Source organism: Panthera leo, chromosome B2 (genome assembly GCF_018350215.1).
Source record: "Panthera leo isolate Ple1 chromosome B2, P.leo_Ple1_pat1.1, whole genome shotgun sequence".
In the NCBI taxonomy this organism is placed as follows: domain Eukaryota; kingdom Metazoa; phylum Chordata; class Mammalia; order Carnivora; family Felidae; genus Panthera; species Panthera leo.
The window spans coordinates 15528364-15553712 of record NC_056683.1 but is presented as its reverse complement, the minus strand read 5'-3'; the positions used below and the strand labels follow the sequence as shown (position 1 = coordinate 15553712).

Here is a 25349-nt window from a genome sequence, read left to right as displayed (position 1 = left end):
TTTGATGTTTCACTTGCCACGGGACCACCTCCAAAGCCTGTTACGGTGTGGTCCACTTACCGCCCAGAAAAGTGGTTCTTTTCTAAAGATCTATGGAGTTGCATTGCCGCTATCTGAGCTGAATTTTCATTTTGGGGGGGGGGTGGACTTAGATGCCTGCTTTTTCTATTTTGGTTCTGCTGGTTAGAGCTTTAGAAAAATGCTCTTAAAAGTTTACCTTGACATTTTTTTAATGTTTATTTTTGAGAGACAGTGTGAGCTGCGGAGGGGCAGAGGGAGAGGGAGACACAGAATCCGAAGCAGGCTCCAGGCTCTGAGCTGTCAGCACAGAGCCCAAAGTGGGGCTCAAACCCACGACCCACGTGATCATGACCTCAGCCGAAGTCTCATGACCTTAACCGACTGAGCCACCCAGGCACCCCCTGAGCAAGTTAATTTTACTGGGACTCAGGTCCCCCTGAAAAGTGGGACCTACTTCAGAGGATTGTGGTGGGGATTAATTTAAATAACATGACCCGCCGCCCTTCTCAAAATGATCTTGGTATCCCCTGTGGGCACGGTGTCCTGTCCTGGGAAATGGACAGACCCAAAGGATGAATAAGCCATCTCTTGCCAGAATGTCAATTAAACTTGGAAACTGGCTGGGGAGGGGAGGGGGATGTATTGTTTAAATACGAGCAGATCTGTTCCGTGAGCTCCACCTTAGTTCTTAAGGACAGACTCAGTGTAGTCAAGAAATGGCACCTTTGGGGGACAGCCAGCTTCAGTCCTGCCCTCGGAGCCCCTGGCATTACTGCTTTGCCATTAGGAGCATCTCTGTGGAAGAGTGTGAGCAGCACTGAAAAGAGTCCACCATAGTCCACGCCAGTATAGCTCAGTCTCAGTTAACCTCCCATCCTTGTTTTAGAAAGTATCTGGGTACGTTTCCCCGGCATGTCCTTGATATCACCTCTTGGGCATGGCCAACATTGGGATCGCCGTCTTCCCTACCAACCTGCTTCTCATCCTGTGTCCCCCCGACCCGAGCGATCAACAGCAGCGTCCATTCAGCGATGCACGTCAGGAACCAAGCAGTCGCCCCGGACCCCTCTCTTTCCTTCCCATCCTCAACGTGATGCCGAGGCAACGTTGCCCCCTTCCCGTGACTTGAATGCACCCTTTGCCTGCATCCCCGTCACCAGCGTTTTGGTGCAAGTGACCGTCATCTCCTGCCTTAGACGAGGTGATCCCCTAGAACTGGCCTCCCTCCAACCTGCTTCCCACATTGACGTGGGCATTGATCTTTCAGATACCCAACTCTGACCGTTTATTCCCATTGCCCTTAGAATAACATGGTCCGTGAGGCCCTGCGTGGCCCAGCACCCCCGCCCCCCGCCATCCCTCTGTCTGCATCTCGAGTCCTCTACCTGGTGCTGGTGGCTGCAGTAACATGGGTTGCTTTCTCTCCACCAATGGTGGCATGATTCCTCCATCGGGGCGGGGGGAGGGGGGCAAGCAGTGCCCAGCTTGCTGTATGTCTGGAATGTTCCCCTCAGCCCCTACGTGACTGCCCTTTGCCAAGATAACATATGTTCACCTCTCAAATTCGGCCTGTGGGTCTCTTCCTCAGAAAAGCCTTTTCTCATGGCCCAGTGAGGGAGGCTATCGACCACACGTCGGGCAGGACGTGTCCCTTTCTTTAAACAGGACTTCCCTTAATTTGTAACCCTACATTAGGTGATACTATCTGATGACCGTCTGAACCACATCTTAGTCTGCCAACTCTGTGAAAGGAAGGACCGTCCCTTCGGTCACCATCGTCTCCAGCCCCTGGCAGAGCGCCTTTCGCCACGGGCAGGGGTCTGTCGTCCTTGAATGAGCATGCGTGACAGCCGAGGTCCGCGTGGTTGGCCTGGGAGCACCCACATTCTACGGAAAGTGCCACCGCAGTTCGCCAAGCCCATCTCTTTGCCCACCTTGCTGCAGATACTTCCTTTAATGCTGGGCGTCAGGTCCTTCCACTGGGAAAAGCCCCCGGGAAGCCTCATTTTGTTTCAAAGAAATCTGTTCAATTTGTGGCTCAGTATAGGACGGGCCAAGCACCCCTTTCTGCATGCCTCCCGCACGGCTTCACGTCACCCAGAGGATCTTTTCACAAAGTCCTTGCTTAAAAACCCTGCTTCACGTGGCCTATCCAGTCTTTTCCCACTGCACCACTAGCAAATCTTGGCTTAAAAGCAGGCGGAACTTCCTAACCTAGCTGCCCGCAGTTGTCTCTCCCTTCTCTGGAGGTTCCTCTCGGGCACAGAGAACGTCTCTCTACCCTCCTGCCACCTCATCATGCCGTCTGATATGAGTCCTAAAACTCCAGCCCCCAAAACAAGCCCTCCTCTGGTGACTCCTTCACCCACCTTTGTGGCATGACCTTCGTACAGCCCTCCTGCCCTCACTTCGGGGGGGTATATATTTCTACGTTTCCATGTTATCATTAACCTGTTCTCAGTAAGCTATACGTGAGTGCAGTCTAACCTGGTGTTTTTTCTCTTGTCTCATATCCCTGAATTCACTAGACGTGAAGAGAACGTTAGAATATTTTAAAAATAGTAAGTCCCCAAATCTATAAAAAAGGGATTTTCAACCTTGATATGACCCAATAACCCAGTGAGCTTTTGATTCCAAGATAGGTCTTCAGGTCCTACCCTGGACCTATTAAATCGGAGAAGCTGGGGCTGAGGTGTCAGTGTTTTCTCAGAGAGGCAAAGTGACTTGACCAAGATCACACAGCTCGTAGGTGACAGCATCACAGTCCCCGTTTCCTTGCTTGCTTTCTAGCGTTTCCTCATATTCTTCGGACTAAATTCTACTGAACTCTGTGTAATTAATCTGTATCTAAATTTGCATAAAAGTTTCCCTATTTTATAACTGCCCCCCCATAACTGTGTGTCCAAAGGATGTGGAGAGTCTCAAGGTGACAAAAGCAAACAAAATAACGTCTCACCTCCTTTACCCACTCTTCACCCAGAAACAGGGATGCCAGCTGCTGGGGGGGCTCTCTCGCCCGCTTCCGTGGGCTCTCCTGACCTGCCCAGCCTGGCCTTGAGCCACAAGCCTGCCCTTTGGGCGGCCACTCACTCTTCCACTCCTGGGCTGTGTTTTCACTCGAATTGCCCTCTGTCGTGCCCACTGATCTGAGAGAAACGCTCCTTCTTCGCTCCTCCAGCCCCACCTGCCTGAGTGTTGGGCTCAGATGAGCAGCTGAGTCACGGTAGACGTGCATTTCATAACTGGGCAGCTCACGGGTCGCTTGCCTGCTTGGGTTTGGAGCCTAAGAGAGGAGAGTGATGGGCATCTGTACCGTGGGGGTGGGGGTGGAGTCCCCCTACCACCTGCCTCCATTTCAACCCAGAGAGTTTACAGGAGGTATTTTCAAACTTTTTTTTTTTTTTTAAGTAGCTGGGAAGGAAAAGAAAAACTCCTCAGTGACATCTATATAATCTACATAATTTAAAAAAAAAAAAGAAAAGAAGGAAGAAGGAAGGAAAGGAAGGGAAAGAAAGATGGAAAGGAAGGAAGGAAAGGAGGGAAGGAAAGGAATGGAAGGAAGGAAGGAAGGAAGGAAAGGAAGGAAGAGGAAAGGAAAGAAAAGGAAAGGAGGGAGGAAGGAAGGAAGGAAGGAAAGGAAGGAAGGAAAGGAAGGAAGAGGAAAGGAAAGAAAAGGAAAGGAGGGAGGGAGGGAGGGAGGGAGGAAGGAAGGAAAGGAAGGAAGAGGAAAGGAAAGGGAAGGAAAGGAAAGGAAAGGAAACGAAGGAGGGAGGGAGGGAGGGAGGAAGGAAGGAAGGAAGGAAGGAAGGAAGGAAGGAAGGAAGGAAAAGCAATCCCACCTACGAGGAACGGCCCGAGTCAGGGAGATACGCTGTGACACACAAGTTGAGCCGACCTTGGAGGTAGCATTCCTGACTTTGAATCCTGGCTCCTCTTCTCAGGAGTCTTGCGGCTCTGACGAGTTGTTGAATTTCTCTGTGCTACAGATTACAACGCCGTAAAGTGGGGTGAAATGAAATGAAATACAAGTGCCTACCCCTTAAGTAGTTTGAAGCTTGCTTTGAAGATTAAACGAAATAATCTGAGTGAAATGCTTGTTCTCCTGTCAAAAAATGTTAACAGGTCTCAGTAACTGACATTAATAAAACAGTAACTTACAGAAGCGTCTCCGGATGTTACTTTTTAATACATATTAACATTTGATTCCTCTGAAAAAGTCTTTGTTACTGACCCACACTTGCTTCTCTGTGTTTTTGCTTGTAGCCCTGGAAAGGAAAATATCAATGAGGCAAAGCAGAGAGGAGCTTATAAAACGAGGGGTTCTGAAGGAAATCTATGATAAAGGTAAGGGGGACTGGTCCCCTCCACAGGGCCCAGAAAGCCACGTGTGGAATCTGTGTGCGTGTTTCTCGGAGTTGGGTTCCGTTTTCTGCGTCACTTTGTCAGGATTTGAACCTCTCACACCCCCAACGGTTCTGGAGAGAAAAGAGAATTTTGCAGACCGTTCCAAAGCTCTCAGTAGTATATCAGCAGAGAGAAATCAAGCTCCCTTTTTCTCACCATTGGAACTAAACCACGGGATGCTGTGAAAAAATGATGTGGCTGCAGGAATGATGCAGGTTACTGGTTGGGAGCCTGTGGGTGTTCGAATGCACACAGCTGGGGTGAAGTTAATTGCGGAGGCTCTTTCGGGCACTAGGGGTTCCCAAGACAAATGTTAAAAACCTACAGGCATCTAGAATTTCCTTAACAGATTTTTTTTTTTTACTGACAGTCTGTCTTGCCACAATAAAAGAAGTCAAAGTGGCAAAAATTAGAAAATACGGCCGTACACCTAAGATATTTCAAATGATAATATCGACAGTAATACAGATGCTCTGTGAATGTATCCACAGGTGTTTCCCAGTGAATACTGTGTGTCTTTTGCTTATTGAATGACTGTCTTTAAATATAAATGTATGCAGTGGTTTTATATTAGGTATTCTTTATTTTTATTTTTTAACAGCTTTGCTTTTTTTTTTTTTTAATTTGTTAATGCTTATTTTTGAGAGAAAGAGAGACACAGAATGCATGTGGGGGAGGGGCAGAGAGAGAGGGAGACACAGAATAGGAAGCAGGCTCCGGGCTCCGAGCTGTCAGCACAGAGCCCGACGCGGGGCTCGAACTCACGGACCGCGAGATCGTAACCTGAGCTGAAGTTGGATGCTTCACCGACTGAGCCACCCAGGCGCTCCAAAGAGCTTTGCTGTTTTTAATTAGGTTTCTCTCCTTCTCCCTCCCCCCGCTTACTCTCTCTCCCCTCCCCTCCCCTCCCGTCCTCTCCTTCCTTTGCCTCTTTCCCTTCCACTCTCCCCGTTAAGACTCTTGGTGAAATGACAAACTGTCATTGTCCAGTCTTGATACAGGAATCACAGTAATTGTTTCAAGTCTTATCACTGTTTGAAGCTGGTGTTAAGCGGTGGGCCAGATTATTAACGCACATATTCTCCTCTAAAGAGGGATTCTGGGGCGCCTGGGTGGCTCAGTCGGTTAAGCGTCCGACTTCGGCTCAGGTCATGATCTCGCGGTCCGTGAGTTCGAGCCCTGCATCGGGCTCCGTGCTGACAGCTCAGAGCCTGGAGCCTGCTTCCCATTCTGTGTCTCCCTCTCTCTCTGCCCCTCTCCCACTTACGCACGCACGCTCTCTCAAGAATAAAGAACAAAAAAAATTTTTTTAATGCCTGCTCAGATCCAGTTAAATGACCCCTTCCCCTCCCTCCTACCTTCCCGCAGCCCTTCTCGCTCTTCCTGTTAACCTTCAGGAATACTCAACAGAATATATTTAACTGTACTGCTTATTGTTCCCATCACACCCGATAACTGGGTTAGGGTAAGCATTGCCCAAGAAACTTCCGACGTAACCAAAGACGCCATGGGTCGTTGCAGCCAAAGCCTCGTTTTCTAGAGACAGAAATGGTGGCGTTGAGGCCGGGGCCTCAGATGGTTTTCCCGTTTGCTTCGTTGTGGGCGCTCAGTAGCGGGTAGTGGAGGAAAGGACCGGTTTAGCCTCCACTTGTCGGCACAGTTTCCCCACTCGTTTGTGCATTGTCTCTGTCTGTGCTCCTCTGTTTAGTTGTTGGCTGCCTTTCCTTGCTAGCGTGGACGCTCCAGGAGAACGCGGGCCTCAGAGGCTTACCGCCAGGCCCCCCAGCCTCCGATAGTGCTTGAGAGAGACAAGGCTCGCAAACGTATTTATCGTTTGGATGAAGGGAAGAGGAGAAGAAGAGAGGGACTAAAACTAGAAATCTGGTTGCACACAGAACACGCACAAGCTTGTATCTGCTCTGGGTTTTTTCCGATGGGAAGCATCCATTTGTGTCACCGCGGATGTTAATCTTGTTACCTCGTGTCGTATCAGCCGTGAGGGACGTGGGCCCTGTCGTCAGATTGCTGGTCCCACTCCAGTTCCACTCCTGACCAGCTGTGCAACCTCAGTCGCACTGCTTACCTTCTCTGGGCTTCTGTCTGAATTGGACGAAGACCGCGGGGATGATGTCGTGTCAGCGAGATTACGGAAGATGGCACCCGGACGTTGGTTTGCGAGGGCTGCCGTGACAGAGCGGCCCAGACTGAGTGGCTTACGCAACAGAGACGTGCTTTCTCACGGACCTGGAGACTGGAAGTCTGAGATCGTGACGTCAGCAGGACTGATTTCTGGAGTGGTCTCTCTGCTTGGCTTGCGGATGACTGCCTTCGCACGTGGCCCTTCCTCTTGCTCACATGCTCCTGGTGTCCCTTCCTCTTCACAGAAGGACGCCAGCCCTGTTGGATTAGGGCCCCACCCTTGTGACCTCATTTAACCTTCATTATCTCCTTAGAGGCCCTTTCTCCAAATACAGTCACATTGACCGCTTGGGCTTTGGCATGAATTTCGGAGGTGGGGGAGGGGATCCAGTCCAGTCCATAACAACCTGTAGAATGAGCTGTCATCCCATAAATGCTCAAGAAGTGTTAGCGTACCATCATGAGGGGTCGTCATCATCCTTTATAGGTTCTGAGACCCTTTACATGCCGCACCCTCAGTCGGCAGGCGCAAGGGTTAGGAAGGAACATCCCTGCCCCCTCTTACCTAGAGGTGCGGGGTCCACCAACCCCTCCTACGGTGTGGGACCACTGACACGAGACCGCCCGGCCCCTCTCTCACGCCTCCGCTGAGGGTTTCCTGTTCTCCTCCCCTCTCTAGGACATCACTCACCTTGCGGTAGCTGGGAGCCCGGTGGGTAGAACGCATAAGACTCTATCGCCGCGACCCGAGGGAACAGCAAGTGGCAAAGGGACTTTGCTCGTTTTCCAAGTCGTGTGTTTCCAAGAGGCATTTCCTGGACTTGGAGCAAGCATTCCATGTTGCCTGGCTGGTGACGCCTCGTGCTGCCTCCTGTGTTAGCTCACGGCACTCGCGGGTCACCTGGCAGCGCGATGGGGTCCTCTGGGGAGGCACGGGCCCCGACAGCGGCCTGTTGGTTTGTAAATGACCATGTCGGCCCATCGGGCCGCGCAGAGCCCACGAGGGCCGGCTTCTGTCCACACCGCGGCTACTCTCTGTCCGCGTGAGCTTGCTGATAATGGAGAGCCGTTTGTCCTTAGTTAGGTCGCTTTCCTCTTCCACCTTCTTTACGCTATTGATTTTTGCTTAATAATACCCCACTTGTCCGTAGAAAGTGTAAACGTAACCCGTGGGGACGTGAGATTTATCAAGACGCGGGCAGGGCAGACTCAGAATCGATGAGGTTTTATTACCCTTGACGGTTCTCCTCAGAATCCTTTGCATTTTGCTTAGCGGGTTAAAAATCCCAAACTGGTGCATAAGAAGTCAAATCCGGCAAAATGAGAGCTGGGGTGGAAGAAGGAAAAGTATCTCAAATGCCTGCAGGAGTGAGGTCAGGAATCCTTCATTTAATTTTTTTTTTCAATCTTTATTTATTTTTGAGAGAGAGAGAGGGACAGAGTGTGAGCAGGGGGAGGGGCAGAGAGAGAGGGAGACCCAGAATCCGAAGCAGGATCCAGGCTCTGGGCTGTCAGTACAGAGCCTGACGCGGGGCTCGAACTCACAAACCGTGAGATCGTGACCTGAGCCCAAACCAAGAGCCAGATACTTAACCAACTAAGCCCCCCAGGTGTCCCTACGTAGAAAGTTGTTTGGTTGTTTTTGTTTGGTTGGTTTTTTGTTTTTGTTTTTTTTTTTTTAATGTTTTTTATTTATTTTTGGAAGACTGCAAGCGGGGGAAGGGCAGAGCATCTGAAGCAGGCTCTGTGCTGACAACAGCAAACCCGACATGGGGCCGGGACTCACGAACCGTGAGGTCATGACCTCAGCCGAAGTCCGGCGCTCAACCAACTGAGCCACCCAGGCGCCCCCGACCTAAAAGTTTAAAATCAGAGAAAATGGTTTATTCTCTGGGTATATGGAGGCCACGTAAGAAGGCAGGACACTTGGAAAATTACATAAAAAGATAATTTTTAGTTGTTAACCACGGTGTGGTAGGGATGTGAAATCATACATTCTTTTTCTCCCGTTTTCCAAAATTTCCACAATATGGATGCAGCAGGTTGAGGGGGAACACAAGGTAAGCAATTAGAGGAGCCATTACCATTCCACTCATGGTGGAAAGTAATCTATAGTTTGATAGCTCATTTTTTAAAATGTTTATTTATTCTCGGGAGACAGAGCATGCATGAGCATGGGAGGGGCAGAGAGAGGGACACAGAATCCAAAACAGGCTCCAGGCTCCGAGCTGTCAGCACAGAGCCCGACGCGGGGCTCGAACTCAACATCCATGAGATCATGACCTGAGCCGAGGTCAGATACTTAACCAACTGAGCCACCCAGGCACCCGTGATAGCCCATTTTTTAACTCTGTTTACCAACCTTGCGGCCTGTCTGTTTGAATCAGAAACTAAGGGTTCTCTTAGACTCCCTGGAACACCCCTTGGTTTATTCAACAAATTGGCCCTGAGGGCCCCCTCCGTGCCACGTGGTCTCCCAGACCCTGAGCTACAGCGATCACCAAAAGAGCAAAATCCTAACCTTCTCAGAGTTTATGTTCTACAAAAAGAAATAGGAAGTAATTAAATACGCATAGGGTATATCGTCAAGCAGTTGCAAGCTGTATGAAGAAAAACGAAGCGGCAGGGTAGAAAGATAAAGTCGTAAGGAGAGCCATGATTTAGACAAGTGCAGTCATGGAGGACTTCTGGAGGAGGTGATAGTGACACAGAGAAATTAAGTGCTCTGTGGCTGAAACCCACATTGGCCCTCCTGCCCTACTTCCACAAAATTGTAAATGGACTCAGTATGTTACTTTTAAAGCCTCTGTAGGGCATTTGCCTCTCTTGGTTTTCTGTAAATCAGAGCACATCGTCCCCTGCCCAGAGCCTGCAGTCGCTCCCCATTTCACTAGGAGATATTCCAAATCCCTGCGACAGCGTGCAAAGCCCTCTGCGATTTGCCCTCCAGCCCCTAAGTTTGCTTCAACTCCCTGGCCGTACCGCCTCATAACTACCTCTCGGTGACACATCTCTAGGCTCGCTTTCTAGCCCTCGAGGTTGACATTAGCCACTCCCTTTCCTGGAACCCTCTTCCCCCAGATGGCCATCCACATAGCTCCCCTCTTTTCAGGTCTTTGCTTAGATGTCACCTTCTCCTCGAAGCTCACCCTGCACCAACCAGATTTTACGTGGCCACCTCCTTCCCTAGGTCCTGCGTCTCCTGCCCCTGCTCTGCTGTGTTCTGTCTTTTGTTAGTTTCTGTCTCTTACCACCTTCAAACGGGCTCTAGAAGTAAGTTATTTATTGTGTTACCCTTTTTGCCATCTGTCTCTTCTCACTGAAATGGAAGTTCCACCAGGCGGGGTATCGGGTCTTGTCTGGTTTGTTCATGGATGGAGCCCGAGAGCCTCCAACAGCGCCTGGCACGTAGCTGATGCTCAGTAAACGTGTGTTGGGAGAACAGTACGTGCCAACCGGAAGCTGGCTCTCCAGGTTCACACCACTTGCTTTATTCGCTGTTGCTGGTGAACCTCCCAGTTCTCTGATCCCCTTGTTTATTCAGCTTTATGGTCCATGAAACTTTATGGCCAGTTATTTAAATAGGCAAGAACAGATTATGTATATTTATGTAGATGGGTGCTAAATACTCCACTTTCATATAGTGGCTTTTTAAAAAAAACTTTTAACATTGATTTACTTTTGAGAGTGAGAGAGAGAGAGAGAACGCAAATGGGGAAGGGGCAGAGAGAGAGAGGGAGACACAGGATCTGAAACAGGCTCCAGGCTCTGAGCTGTCAGCACAGAGCCAGGCGTGGGGCTCGAACTCCCAAAATGTGAGATCATGACCTGAGCCGAAGTCGGACACTTAACTGACTGAGCCACCCAGGTGCCCCGGCATATGGTGGCTTTTAAGTGTTAAGGAGAAACATATCCTGACAACGGTGAACGGTTTGGCCGTTAGTAAAATGGTGATGATATTTCTCTGACTTAGGAAGGCTCTCAGGAGGTCACCTGGTGTCCCTAGTGTTACTTTTCCAAAATAAAGATGAAGCAGGGGAGGCCACTTATTACCTTGTGGAACGGCACGCGGCCAGTGGGCGTGCACTCTTAAAACCCCCGCTAAGACTGTGTGTCCTCCGTTGAAATTTACAGGAACACCGAAAAACTTTGTTGTAACATGTTGCCAGTTGGTAGTCAGACGATCTGAGTAAGTCATGCTGTTAGCGCCATTGAAAATAATCTCTGCAAAGAAACATAATGCGGGATTTAAAGGATGTTAGGGTCAGGACACCTGGGTGGCTCAGTCGGTTAAGCATCTACCTTCAGCTTAGGTCATGACCTCACAGTTTAGGAGTTCGAGCCCCCACGCCGGGCGCTGTGCTGACAGCTTAGAGACTGGAGCCTGCTTTGGATTCTGTGTTTCCTTCTCTCTGTGTCCCTCCCCCGCGCTCGCTTGCTCTCTCTCTCGCTCTCTCAAAAAAAAAAAAAAAATTAAAGAATGTTAGGGTTAATAGTGACGACTGTAGTGGATTTTCCTGGGAAACCTCAGTCCTCCCTCAGGATCACCCTCTCCGTACAGGATGGGCGTGGGATGTATATGGCAGTTGTCAGGGGGGGGCAGGACAGGGAAAGGAGACCACCTCTCTGCTGTGGCATGATACATCGCGCCTGCATGGGACACACATCCACACCCTAAGGGGGAACAGGACACCAGAATGTGCAATCAGGTAGCTCAGACCACGGCAGCTCTCCTGGGAGTCTCCACGGGGATCCCGCTGAGACCCCGGGAAGGAGAGGGCCCCCCAAGGAGAGGAAGGAAGAACAGGGCGGGGGGGGGGGGGGCACATCAGCAGAACAGACTGGGAGCATCTCTACTGCCCATTGTGTGCTGGGAATTAGAGATAACATTTCCCAGCACATAACAGAGTGCCCCGAAGTGTGCTCTCTTCCTTCACTGAGTGAGAGCGACATCGTGGAAGGTGTTATTTTTCATTATAAGCACAAAGAGAAGCTCCCTGAAATGGACAACTCTTTTATGCAAGAGGCTGCGTTTTTCCCTTGTCTGGCATTCCAGAGAGAAGGAGAGAGAGACAGAGAGAGAGGCCTGATATTTACCTTAAAAGGTCCTCGTATTTTAAAAATAAAAATAAAAATTCTCCAGCGGATCAGAGGAGACCAAACTGTACTAGGCTCAGCCCTTCTTAAGTCCCGTGTTTCTCTGTAACCCGGGTGCGTATGCTTCCCAAGTCGGAGTTTGTGGGAACCGCTTTTCACAGCCTCTGCCAGGCGCCGTTAATGGGTCACATCCTGAGATGTTCCCCGTGCCTCTTGTGGAAGTGGCATCTTCCGAAAGCTGTGTGTAGAGTAGCGGTGTGGAAATCAAAGGAGGGTTTACCTTCAGTATCAGCGACATGTAATTGCCCTCCTAGCACCTCTGAGCCCAGTACAGAGGAGTTTGCCCTAGCAGTTGGAAAGTGGTTTAAACGATAAAGAGAATGCGCAGAAGTTGTGATCAAAATTCTCTTAAGTAATAAGGCTCTTTCAAAAAAAAAAAAAAAAAGTCACCATCCCAAGCCAGAAAACTACGGAAATTATTATTACAGCCATGGCCAACCATCCCCAGTATATGTACTCCTCTCTCGTGTGCTTGTTGATCACCTGTTACATTGCAGGTGCCATTCTGGGCACCAGGAATACTAAGGAGGGACAAGCCAGACTCCCCTGGCTGACAGAACCCACAGTCCTGGGAGTAGGGTTCAGGCACTCAGCAGTCAGGGCAAGAACAGGATGTCTGGGGGCAAGGGAAGCATCACCCACCCATGTCTGGAGACTTAGGGAGGGCATCTTGGAAGGAGGGGTATCGCAGAGGAAACCTGAAGTGTGATGAGATTTATCCTAGGGAAGCTGGATGGGTAAGGGGAATGTCAGAAGGGGAGGAACTAGCCCCCGAGGAGACACCGAGCTGGGGAAAAGGGAGGGAGACAGAGTGTGTGTCCAGCACATCTGTAAGATGAGGGGGAGTTGGGGCAGATCGTGCAGACAGGAAAATGATATTCATTGTTTGTGCTTTATCCTGAGAGCAGTGAGGGGCTTTGGAAGGGTTTGCTGCATGATCGGATTTGCAGCCTCATCGCTCTGCCTGTAGGGAACCAGAACTTGGAGGGAGCCCAAGACATGAGTCAGGGTGGCCAGATAGTGACTGTTGCCGGGATCCAGTGACCTGATTGCGGGGGTGGGCAGAAATGGGGGTGGCTGGGGGAGAGGACAGATTGAAGAATTAGAGGAGATGGAATCAGGAGGGTCCTGATTTCGGAGAGTGAAGGAGAGGGGGTAACCGTGGCAGCTACTCAGGATTCTGCGTTGGACAGAATCTGCGAGCAGATACAGGGACCATTCGCTGAGCTGGGGACCCAAGACCCAGTGAGCTTAAGACACAGAATATTGCCGTGGTTTGACCACACTGGGTGTGAGATACCCAAGTGTCTAAATAGACTACTAAATATACAGATTGGAAAGCTCACGAGAGAGATCTGGGTTGGAAATGCGGGTTTGGAATAGTCGTATAAATAAATGGTCGTTAAGTCATGTGAGTTGACGATGGCTCCGGAAGAAGTTGGAGGAGGGGGACATAAGTGGTCCTGATAGAAAACCCCATGGAACCCCCAACATTAAATCATCTAGGAGTAAAGCAAAAATGGCCTGGGGTTAAGGAAGACCCTCAAAGACTGAGAAGTGGACAGAAAAATAGGAAGTAAACCAGAAATGTGTATCCGTGTGGAAGCCAAGACAAGGGGCAGTGGTTTGGGGGACAATGGTCTGAAGTGTCGAATACAGACACGCCAACTAAGATAGGGTCCAAGAAGTGTCCGTTTGATTATTTTTATGCTGTTTAATTGTAGGCTTTTAAATGACCTGTGAAGCCAATGCGCGACCAACAGGGTGAACGTTAAAATGCTTCTGTTTTCCGTTAACAAAAACTTAAGGAGGGTGAAGCGATAAGCAAAATCAGACCAACAGTCTTTGTTTGTTTTGTCCTCTATGGTATTCCTAATGCCTTGAGCAATGCTTGGCATTTCTTGGTGCTTATTTAGTACTTTTTGCATGAATGAGTTGAGTGAGTGAATGAATCTCCCATTATAAAGCCCAGTAGTAGGACAGCTCTGAGGCTGGTTAATTCAGCAGTTCAATAACATGGCTAAGGGATGCCATCATCAGGCTGGACGCTTTGTGGTAACAACATGGCTGCACTAATTGCAGCATCACGTAGAGACACAGCGTCCGGAGGAAAGAGTGAGTGAATCAAGGGGCGCCTGGGTGGCTCGGTTGGTTAAGCGTCCGACTCTTGGTTTCGGCTCAGGTCACGACATCATGGTTCTTGAGTTTGTGGCCTGTATCGAGCTCCATGCTGCCTGCATGGAAACTGCTTTAGGTTCTCTCTCTCCCTCTCTGCCCCTCCTCAACTCACTCACTCACTCTCTTTCTCTCTCTCAAAATAAGTGAACAAAATTTAAGAAAAAAGAAAAGAAAGCCCTTCCTGATTTGCCTAGGACTTGCGTAGATGTAAACAAGTAAGCATTCAGCCTCGATCCCCATGTAAATATCTGCAAACCAGCAACACTCAGCTGGGAGATCTACACCCAGGATCCCGGTCCCCGCTCTCTCGTCTTCTGGGCATACAAGGCACAGGGAAACTTTTCATCTCCCAGGACTCGGCTTTCAGAATGCAACCCCAGGACCCTGACTGTTCCATCCCCTCCGGCAACCCTCCGTTTGTTCTCTGTGTTGAAGAGTCTCTTATGGTTTGCCTCCCTCTGTTCTTATCTTATTTTTCCTTCCCTTCCCAGCTCTGTTCACCTGTTTTTTTTCTCAAATTCCACATGAGTGAAATCCTATGATACCAGTCTTTCTCTGACTTATTTCACTTAGCATAATCCCCTCTCGTTCCATCCACATTGTTGCAAATGGCAGAATTTCATTCTTTTTCATCACTGAGTAGTGCTCCATTCTCTCTCTCTCTCTCTCTCTCTCTCTCTCTCTCTCTCTCTCTTTCATTTGGGCTCTTTCCATGCTTTGGCTGTTATTGATAGCACTGCTATAAACATTGGGGTGCATGGGCCCCTCCAAATCAGAATTTTTGTATCCTTTGGATAAATGCCTAGTAGTGCAATTGCTGGGTCGTAGGGTAGTTCTATTTTCAGTTTTTTGAGGAACCTCCATACGGTTCTCCAGAGCGGCTGCACCAGCATACATTCCCACCAGCAGTGCAAGAGGATTCCCCTTTCTCCGCATCCTCGCCCAAATCTCTTGTTTTCTGTGTTGTTAGTTCTAGTCATTCTGACAGGTGTGAGGTGGTATCTCATTGTGGTTTTGATTAGTATTTCCCTGATGATGAGTGATGTTGAGCATCTTTTCATGGGTTGTCAGCCATCTGGATGTCTTGTTTGGAAAAGTGTCTGTTCACGTCTTCTGCCCATTTCTTCACTGGGTTGTTTGTTTTTTGGGTGTTGAGTTTGGTAAGCTCTTCTTCTTAGATGGTTGCCTTGCCCCAGTTGCCTTCCCTTCACTGGAGCCTAGACTCCCCCTAGTGCCACCGGGAGAGCTGAGATTCCGTTGTGAGGTTTTAGGACTTCTCCGAAGGCCATGCCCACCTCTGTAGCTCTTGGCTGCCGGTCTCAGGGCTCCTGCCATCCACACGTGCCCCAGAGCGTGTCTTCACTCGCCAGCCCTCTCAATTTCTTTGAAGGAAATATTACCCATCAAACTGACCACTTACTGCCATCTGGACCAGGTTAGCAACATCATTTTACCTTCCTGGTTCTGGAAATGGGCTCACTTTTGCATATTCATTAGGGCCATTATGGTGATTTTCAAGTGGGTTACGAGCAGTGCAGTTCAGTCGACTTTTCAGCCATAACAGAAATGTTTGTCATCATCTATCCTGGCCACCGCAGCAGCCTCCAGCCTCGCATGGTTATTGAGCACTTCAAGTGTGGCTGGTCTGACTGAGGGGAATTGCATTTTTGGTTTTATTGAGTTTTAACTAACTAAAAGTAGCCACATGTGGCCACGGGGTGCCCTTTTGGAGAACCGAGCTAGAGAAACAGAGCTACTTAGATCTAGAAGCCTCTTGCATTTCCCTCCCCAGCTCGAGTCATTGAGGATTTTTTTAAAATCTCAGCTTCTGGTTCCCACCTGGCCTGCTCCAGTAACCATGTGAGGCCTTTGCACGGCGCGGCATGATTCTGTGAGAGTCACGTGATTGTATAATAGCATAGGAGAGAAACGGTGACATCCCATTCATTTTATATTCAATCCCTGCCCCAGTTGCTTTTTTTTTTTTTTTTTTTTTTTTTTGGTATCCAAATGCTCAGAAAGAGCAAGATGGTAAATCCCCTTCTAGCTACAAACCTTGGGGCCCGAGTCGTTGTTTGGAAATAGTGGTCAGAGCCATGATACTTCATCAGGATAGATGATGTAAGAACGAGTGGGCTTTGGCATGAAGATGGGGGGAGAGGCAGAGTTATACCCAGTACAGATAAAAGAAACAGCTCTGGGTGGGGGGACACCACAGCAATGACGCAACCATGCATTTGCAGTCCCGGCCAGCAACTGAGAATCCACATGAGCGATAGTTGGTTGACCATCCGGTCCAGTTCAGGCAGGAAACGCCGATAAATCCGACAGAAAACAGCTACAGAGAAGTGCAGCCCAAACAGGCTCCCCAAGGTCTGTGCCACTTTTGTGACAGGAAGTCATTGCACCTCATGTATTCAATGGTTTAGGCAAAGGCCTCTTAATCATTTTAAAATAGGATATCAAGTCCAGACCAGTAGCAACAACAGAAAAGCGAGGTGGTTCTCCAAGCACAAAAACATGTGCCGCTCCATTCCATGTATGAAATTGTCCAGAGTATCACAGAACCAATTACATTCTGAGATTGGAATACATCGTGTACAGATTTGCAAGGTGATAGGTTCAAAAGGACTCCGAGTTACGAAGATGCTTGTATCAGACAAAGGAGCCTCATGGCTTTTGCAAAATTGTTCCTCTGTACAAGCTGGCCAGAATAATCCAAAGACTTCTAGCTGTAAGCAGAGATAAAGTAGAAGATTCTTGTAAATTCCTAAAATACAGGTTCCCCGATCCTACAGACTCCTGGAGTGTTTGTCTTAAGTCCTGGTGATACACAGAGACTTTTAAACACACACACTCAAAATGACTGGTCCATGGTGGACAAGAAAACCCACCAGAAGAGAGAGAGAAGAGACTCTAGGGTTTTTGTTCTGGCAAAGAAGAGGTTCAAGCCTTTTTAAATGCTCAGGAATCCAGTGCATTCGTTCCCAAACAGGCAGTGTTTAATAGGAATGTATTTCTTGCTGTGTATGTTTAAAGTTCTACAAAATGTTATCTGTAGCACCGTTTAGTTTAATTACAGCTATTCCCTGAACTCAGGCAAACTGAAGAAAATAATCTCCAACGAAAGTTGACAAATGCCAGGGGAGCCATTTCTGACTTCTTAGGTTTAAGGCTTTTAACCTTTCAATAAAACCCTTAGATAAATTATTTCTTAGCTAACTGTTGCTTGGCAGATCATCTGACCAGGAGAGCAGCTAGTGGCTTTGATTTGCAATGATCTAAAAGGTTATTGGGATTAACGGAAGCTTTGCCAAAAGCCTCTATGTTGTTCTAAAGTGAAACCTTTGTGGGTTTCAAAACAATGGCTCTACCCCCTTCGTGGGTGGATTTTTCCCTACTCTAGTGGAAAAAAATATATCAGTGTCAAAAAAAAAAAGATGTTGACAAAGTCTGTGTTTCGTGGCTTATTAATATTAGGTCCACCACCCAAGAAACATTTCTTGGAAAAGCACCTTTACGTTGAACTCATCAGCCACTCAGCGCAGGTGCCTTTTTGGGTCAAAGAGCATGTCTGGGGAGCTAGAATGAGAACATGGCATAGACTGAACAATAGCTCTGGTCTCAAAGGGGAAAAAACAGGAAATGCTTGCATTAGGCTCCTCGTACGTACGTGTCTTCACAAAGGTAATGATTTGCTGTAATGTACGTAGCTTCGCTTTTGGGGTTTGCTTTAGTGATAGCCCTTGGGGACCACCAGTACACGAAAATGTGTTTGAATTTTCACAAGCTGCGTGTATAGGTTCTACAAGTTTGCCTTAGCAACAGTGATGCAGTTTACTCTTCCTCCTGTTTCCAGCCTGAAATTGCTACATGATGCTTCTCTTACGCTGTCATTTTTCTTTCCCCTTGACACCTAAACGTAGTCTCCATTTCATGATGTCATTCACTTTTCTTCTCTATTGTATGTACTTCACAGTAACAGAATTGGAATTCTAACTATGACATCTACATGACTTACTTATAAAGGATTGCTACGGTGTTCTTTTGCCATCCTTAAGGAACTAAAATTTCCAAATAAGTCGTTTTAAATGAGATCACACAGTCTCACCACTTACTAGCTCATCACCTACCGATTATGGGATTCTACACAAGTCATTGAAACCATCTGGTGTTCGCTTTCCTTTATACAGCGAAGATAATCTTGAAACCAACCCCATAGAATTGTTTTAGGTATACATTAAGTGAACAAGTACCTGGATCATAATAAATTCCCAAAATATTATTTAAGGGGCTGTTATTATATATATTTAATGTATAATTATAATATATATTAAAAATATATACAATATAAATATATATAATATATAATTATATATATAACATCTGTCATTGTACTTGACATTGAAGATGCTCCAAAATGCTTAAAAATGTTTCTTTGACCATCCCTTTCACTGTCTGTCCCATTTCCCCCCCTTGTTTGTCTACTGAATCTAGTGGCTTTGTATGTAATGCACAGGCTCCTAGCTCTATGCTAACACTTTGCTTAACAGTTTTTTTTTAAATAAAAATATAAGACCTTATTAGCGAACAACGAGCCTGAAATCCATCAGCGTACTTCCTGGTTCTTGCTGTGATATGCCCACCTAGAGTAAGTCAGACAAGGAAAAGGAAACTGAAGTGGAAAATGGTTTGCTGGTTAGGTTTATTTGCAAGTTTTGGGGAGAACTTGTTCTCATTTCTTACAACTGCCCTACACATAACGCTTTGGTCTGGGAGGACGCTGGGCACCAACACAGTAGTCCTTTTTTGTTTTTGAGGGGCAGAAACTGAAGTCCCAGACGCTGAGTCACTTGTGGCAAGCTAGCGATGACAAAAACGAGAACGTGGCGCCCCCACGCTCAGAGTCTGGCTCCTTTGCATGATACCTGCTGCTCCCCTCTCCCCGCCCAGCCCTCCTGAGATTGAGTTAGGAATGCTCACGGTGCATTGCTGTTTGCCGACATACGGACAGCATGGTTTGTAACACCATTCTTCCTGTCACCTTCCTATTTATTTATTTGTCTATCTGCCTACCTACCTAACCTACCTACTTACCTAAGATAGAAAAGCCTTCTCTTCCCTTGAGACTCCAGACTCTTCTCAGGTTCTGCAGGGTCCGATACTAGGACTCTTGATAAAGGCTAGTGTAGAGGAGGTCATTAACGGGCCTGACAACTTTCTACTCACGCCCTCCCCCCAAGCCTAGACCTCACATCAGCCCACCAAGAAGAAAAAGTCCGAGTCCTGGATCAACGCTGGCCCAAGGTGGCCAGGGAACAATGCAGAGTAAAGCCCCCAGTGCTCACCATTGGGGTAGGTTCACTCCCCCTAGTGGGAGAAACAGGGACCTAGCTATGAGCTCACTGCAGAGAAGAAAGAGTAAGAAGCCAGGCAGGAAAAAAAAAAAAAAAAAAAAAAAAAAAGGGCTTAGGAGAAAGCAACGCATTCATAAGAAACCAGAAGTGTGAGGAAGGGGTTTTTCCCTCCAACAAAAACTATTATTTTTTTATTTAATGTAACAAGGCACCACGCGATTGGTGTGGGTGTTTACAAATGTAAGCACCTTTACAGAAAAGAAGTTAATGATCACTAAACTCTCCTTCTTGTCTTGCCAAGTTTACACCAGAACTTTGCCACCCTGCATCCGTATTTCATTTTGATTTTCTCCTGAGCCACGTGTACAAACTGTCCTCCATTCCTGCTTCTGTACTTGACATGATTTCAGACCCATGTTTTTAAAGTGTTTATTTACTTTTTGAGAGAGAGAGAGAGAGAGAGCGAGAGAAGGGCAGAGGGAGAGACACACACAGAATCCGAAGCAGGCTTCAGGCTCCAAGCTGTCAGCACAGAGCCCGACACGGGGCTGGAACCCACAAACTGCAAGATCACGACCTGAGCCGAAGTCAGTGGCTTAACCGACTGAACCATCCAGGTGTCCCCAGACCCATTTTTTAATGTCTGGGCATCACCCACATGGTCATTTCATTTGCGTTTCTTTCCTTCCCAGCAAGTATCTGCATCTCACAAGTGGCCTGTGGAACACTTCCATTTGTTTGTACAAATACTCTTCGTTCTTGGAAGAGTCGGTCTTTTATTAGCCGTGTTTGGCTCATGTTTCTCCACGACACTGCTCTTTTTCTTACATTTGGTGTATAGCTTTTTATTTTGCAGATTGAAAATCAAAAAGTTTTGTGAGTCAGTCAAAAGCTCTCCATCTGGCTTCCCTCTTACACAATCTGAATAAATAAATGTGTGTGCATATTTATTTCTACTATTCTAGTTTTGAAGTTTTCTTTTTTTCATCCATGTGAAATGTGTTGCCATAATGGTTCAGTGTATAGGTATAAAGCAATTCTTTATTAAGTATGCTCCGTGCCTAGCATGGAACCCAGCACAGGACTTGAACTCATGACCCAGAGATCAAGACCTGAGCTGAGATCAAGAGTTGGACGCTTAATGGACTGAGCCACCGAGACGTCCTATAAAGCAATGTTTTTACACTCAGAGTCAACTCTTATTTATTAAGTAAAGATAAGATGTCTTATCCAACTAGAAATACATTTTTAAAAATTTTGCTTAATGTTTATTTTTGAGAGAGAGACAGAGCGTGAACAGGGGAGGGGCAGAGAGAGAGGGAGACACAGAATCCGAAACAGGCTCCAGGCTCTGAGCTGTCAGCACAGAACCCAATGCGGGGCTCGAACTCGTGGACAGCGAGATCATGACCTGAGCTGAAGTCGGATGCTTAACCGGCCCAAAAACAAAAAAAAACATTTTTTAATGCATCTTTTGAACCAGTCCTCTGGAAGACAACTTTTACATAAATCTTACTTTCAGAACAGTAAAGAAAAATTCCACGTGAGAGGAAATCCTCCTGAAATCTGTGGCCTCCTGGGTTCTGAGCACAGGTCTTCTGTCTCCTTTCTGCCCCTTCATCTACTTCTCAGGGTTTGACTGCACTCTCGCTCCTTTGTCCCACCTTGGATGCTGGTTCCTCATTGCACCTGCGTTTCTGCATTTCTTTGTGTTCTTTTTAGCAATTGACTCCATGCCTGGCTTATGGGAGGGGAGGCAGGGCGGGCTGTGGTAAAGCTCCAGGGCTTGGGGGGGGGGGGGGGTGCAGACGGGGCAGGGGTTTCTAAAGTACCATAAGGAGCTGAAAGCCAATTTCTGCCTTACAAGGTCGTGCTGAGCGTTTGCAGTGTCTGGTTTCTGCTGCGTGTTGTTAATTACAGACTCTCGACAGATGTTTGTCAACTGAATGAATTCATTCACTGACCCCTCTCCCTTCACTCTCCTTGATTTGGTGGTTAACCTGACTCTACCAGCACCTTCCTTTCTTAGGTCTCACAAGGGGAAGAGGAGAATACGGCTGGCACAGTTTCCGTGGCCAGTTCTGTGCCTTAGACCCACTGCTTTCTGTGTCTCATCTTTCAAGATTTATGACCTTGACTTGCACTCACGTCTGCCTCATTCTCTCTGCCACTTCTGTGACCTGATTTTCCCTTGTTAAATATGTTCGCATCTGGCTCACATTTTAACTTTCCACTCTGCCTTCCTGCTCTCCGCAGTCCCATATTCCTTTGTGACAAGTTCATATTCATGATCCATGGTTAGACAATGCAGCCTCCTGCTTTCTTGTCCTCTTTGCGGTTTACCAACAGCCTCTCTTCCCCATTTGCCGCATAGACAGCATTTCCTGCCCTTGGGGCATCGTGACAAGGCGCTGTTGTCATTCCAGGCTCCTTTGCCTGATTCCTAACCTCCAATCGTCTCCAAGAGTGGAACCCTGACCACCAAAGCAGTTCCAGCATCCCCCAAGAACTTGCTAGAGGTGCATACCCTCCATCCCACCGCAAACCTTCTGGCTCAGAAACTCTGGGGGCGGAGTCTAGCCACCTGCTTTAGCCTGCCTCCAGAAAACCGCTGATGCCGGAGAAGCACCGCCTCGACCCCTCTGGTCTCATGTGCCTTCCACCTTCTCCTTGTTCACACTCCTCATTCTGGTAGGAAACTGCTGGGCACTTGTTGTGGGCCATTTTGAAGACCATTATTACAGATAATTTTAGAAGATCATGTAAAACATCAAAATAATTTCTAACATTCTATAGAGCAATGTAATTTCTAATATTATTTCTAATATCTAATATTAGTATAAGGAGCAAACTTTTTCTCATCCATGATAACAAGAGACAGTGATGTTCTGAATAGGGGTACCTGGATGGCTCCGTCGGTCAAGAGTCTGACCCTTGATTTCGGCTCAGATCTTGATCTCATGGTTCATGAGTTTGAGCCCTGCATTAGTGCAGAGCCTGCTTGAGATTCTCTCCCTCCCTCCCTCTCTCTCTCTGCCCCTCCTTTGCTCACTCGCTCACTGTCTGTCTCCCTCAAAATAAACAAACATGAAAAAATTTAAATAGATGAAGGTACGAATAATCCACAAGACTCCTGTTACTCAGGAGGGTTATGTTCTTTCTAAAAAAGAAAAACACTTTTTCTAATAATGCTAATTAAAAGGGCCAGTAAAGAGACTAATAAATAGTGCTGGTAAATAGAAAGGACATGAAGAGTTATATATTCCTCAAACTAATCAAATTTGGAATTACTGAACATTAGGAATTCCCAGCTAGATATTGAGATATTAATACACATAAATTTCATCTATTGGGATCTCTCCTAAAAGGAGAGACTTCCTTTTTCTTTTTTTTTTTTTTTTGAGGTTTATATTGTTTTACTTCTGAATGCTTCTTTACAATTTAACCTTTTTAAAACCATGATGTGTGGGGCGCCTGGGTGGCTCAATCGGTTAAGCATCCGACTTCGGCTCAGGTCATGATCTCGCGGTCCGTGAGTTCCAGCCCCGCGTCGGGCTCTGTGCTGACAGCTCAGAGCCTGGAGCCTGTTTCGGATTCTGTGTCTCCCTCTCTCTGCCCCTCCCCCATTCATGCTCTGTCTCTCTCTGTCTCAAAAATAAATAAACGTTAAAAAATTTTTTTTTTTAAAACCATGATTTGTATCATTTAATGAAAAACCATTTTTTAAATTTAAATTCAAGTTAGTTAAAATGCAGTGTAGTCTTGGCTTCAGGAGTAGAACCCAGTAATTCGGGGTGCCTGGGTGGCTCAGTTGGTTGGGTGTCCAGCTTTAGCTCAGGTCATGATCTCATGGTTTGTGAGTTCGAGCCCCGCATCAGGCTCTGTGCTGACACTTCGGAGCCTAGAGCCTGCTTCAGATTCTGTGTCTCCCTCTCTCTGCCCCAACCTCCCCCACCCTCAAAAAAAAAATGCATATAAGAGGGAAAAAAAAAAAAGCCTGGGGATTCATCTCTTACATATGACACCCAGTGCTCAGAAACTTCTTACTAGTCATGGCTCCGGAGGCAAAGGAAACAAAAGCAAAAGTGAACTCTTGGGAACTCATCAAGACAAAAAGCTTCTGCACAGCGAAGGAAACAATATTTTTCCTTTTTTTTTTTTTTTAAGTAGGCTCCACACCTAGCATGGAGCCCAACATGGGGCTTGAACTCATGACCCTGAGATCAACACCTGAGCTGAGATCAAAAGTCAGAGACATTCAACTGACTGAGCCACACAAGCGCCCCTACAAGTGGAGAATTCTAATGACAGAAAAGACTTTATGCAGGGAGATTTCTTCTTATAAAACACTAGAAATCCCTTTGCAACCAGCCATAGGGAGATTGCTAAATAAATGCCAGTTTATTCATCCAATATAATCAGCAAGATGATAATTATGCAAATTAGAATGCTTATAATAGTAAAAAAAAAAGACAAAATCTGATGCATAGTAAGATTACAACTATGAAAAATATGTACAGAAGAATAAACTGTATCTGTTAGGGTGGTGATATGATCAATGTCTTATTTCTATTTTCTCTATTTTTAATTTTTTTAGTGGAAATGCATATTTGGAAATTATGACAGTGGAAGTCCCAAGATCGTTCCCTCTCCAAAGTGGTTTGGGCCTTTGTGACTTAGCAAAGTTACCTTTAATCTATGGGGACCTAAAGTTTTGGCGAGTTGCTGTGTCCCAAGGAGTGCTTCTCCGTTAACCAGCCACGCCTCCAGCACTAAGCCACCTGCCTTGATGAAACTGAGATTCAGAGAGTCTAAGGAATCCAGTTGTGTTGTGTCTTTTCCCCACTTTCTGTTTCTATGGTTCTTTTTATCTGCTACAAAGGAACAGCAGTCATTTGATTCCACTGTTGTCCCAAAGAAGCAGAATTTGGCAATAGCACTGAAACCCCTCCTCCTCCGGTTGTCATACCCAGGACTTTCATTACACTGGGAGCATCAGAAGTCCAAGTGGTTTCCTAGAGATGCGTTCAACCGAACGGCAGCCGCGTCACTCATTATTCCACCACCTGGGAACCCAAAGCAGTCCTACTTCCCACGGCATTGGTGTGAACATGCTACATTAAAGCATGTTAAGGGGACTGGGGACCATCCCCTATGGGACGGCAATGCGTTAACTCACCCCACAGCCCTTCCCTCCTGAAGACTCTCGGTTCAGCTGTGTACTTCCCATGGCCTTGGCCCTACCATCTGCACTGCTCTTCTCTCATTAATGAGGAGTAGCCATCATTTGTTAATTACAATGATACTAACTACTCTACCACTCAGGGCATACAGAACGGCCAAATGAAAAAGAAAGGCGGAGGGGGGAGCCCCACAATCTTAAAGCATGTCGGTGCAATCATCTGCTTTGGGTGATTTTTTGGTATCCTGTGTTTTTCTACATTTATCCAAGATTCAGGTCAAATACCCTATGTCCTTGAACCGTATGCTGCTGAAACCTTTCTGTCTGTAGATTACATTGTTGAATGTACATTTCATCAGGCCAATTCTAACCCGGGGGGAAGGGGGCAGGCAAGACTCCTTCACCACCGCATATTGTTGCGTATAAAAATCAAGCCTTGGGAGGAGCATGGCCAAAGAAAAGGATTTATTGATACAAGATTAACCTTGGAGTCACTTCGCTGTTTCATTTCTACAAGTAAATCATCTTTTTTGCAGTTGTAAGGCAGGTCATTGCTTCGTGGGTTTCTGTGTTTCTGACTAAGCATAACTTAACAGCCTTTCATCTGGATGTTTATTCATCTTACTGGAACAGCTTTCAGTCCTTTTTAAAAATTAATTTGACTTTAATGCCTAGTTATTTAGGACTCCCCTGGGCCAGGATGAAATCACGCTGGGGGAATTTTGATTTGACAAATGGCCATTGTGCGGGAGCCTTTGATCCTCAACCATGTGTTAACTGGCTGCCTGCCCCTTGCTTTGAGGGAGCTTAAAGCAAGATCAAAATCTGCTCACCCCCAAGGTGTGATCACTGGTGGACGCTGGGAGAACTGGGGCACTTCCCAGCATCCTTAGGTCACTGCCGCCTTGTAG

At 47.0% G+C, this 25349-nt stretch overlaps 1 protein-coding gene across 3 annotated transcripts in view; it reads left to right on the top strand.

Moving 5' to 3' along the window:
- Positions 1 to 25349, top strand: part of PHACTR1 (phosphatase and actin regulator 1) — a 553120-nt gene that overhangs the window by 442632 nt on the left and 85139 nt on the right. For all 3 annotated transcript variants that reach the window (XM_042937880.1, XM_042937881.1, XM_042937879.1), the window contains one exon: positions 4285 to 4365. In XM_042937880.1, the coding sequence (XP_042793814.1) occupies positions 4285 to 4365 (81 nt within the window). The remainder of the gene's footprint in view (positions 1 to 4284; positions 4366 to 25349) is intronic.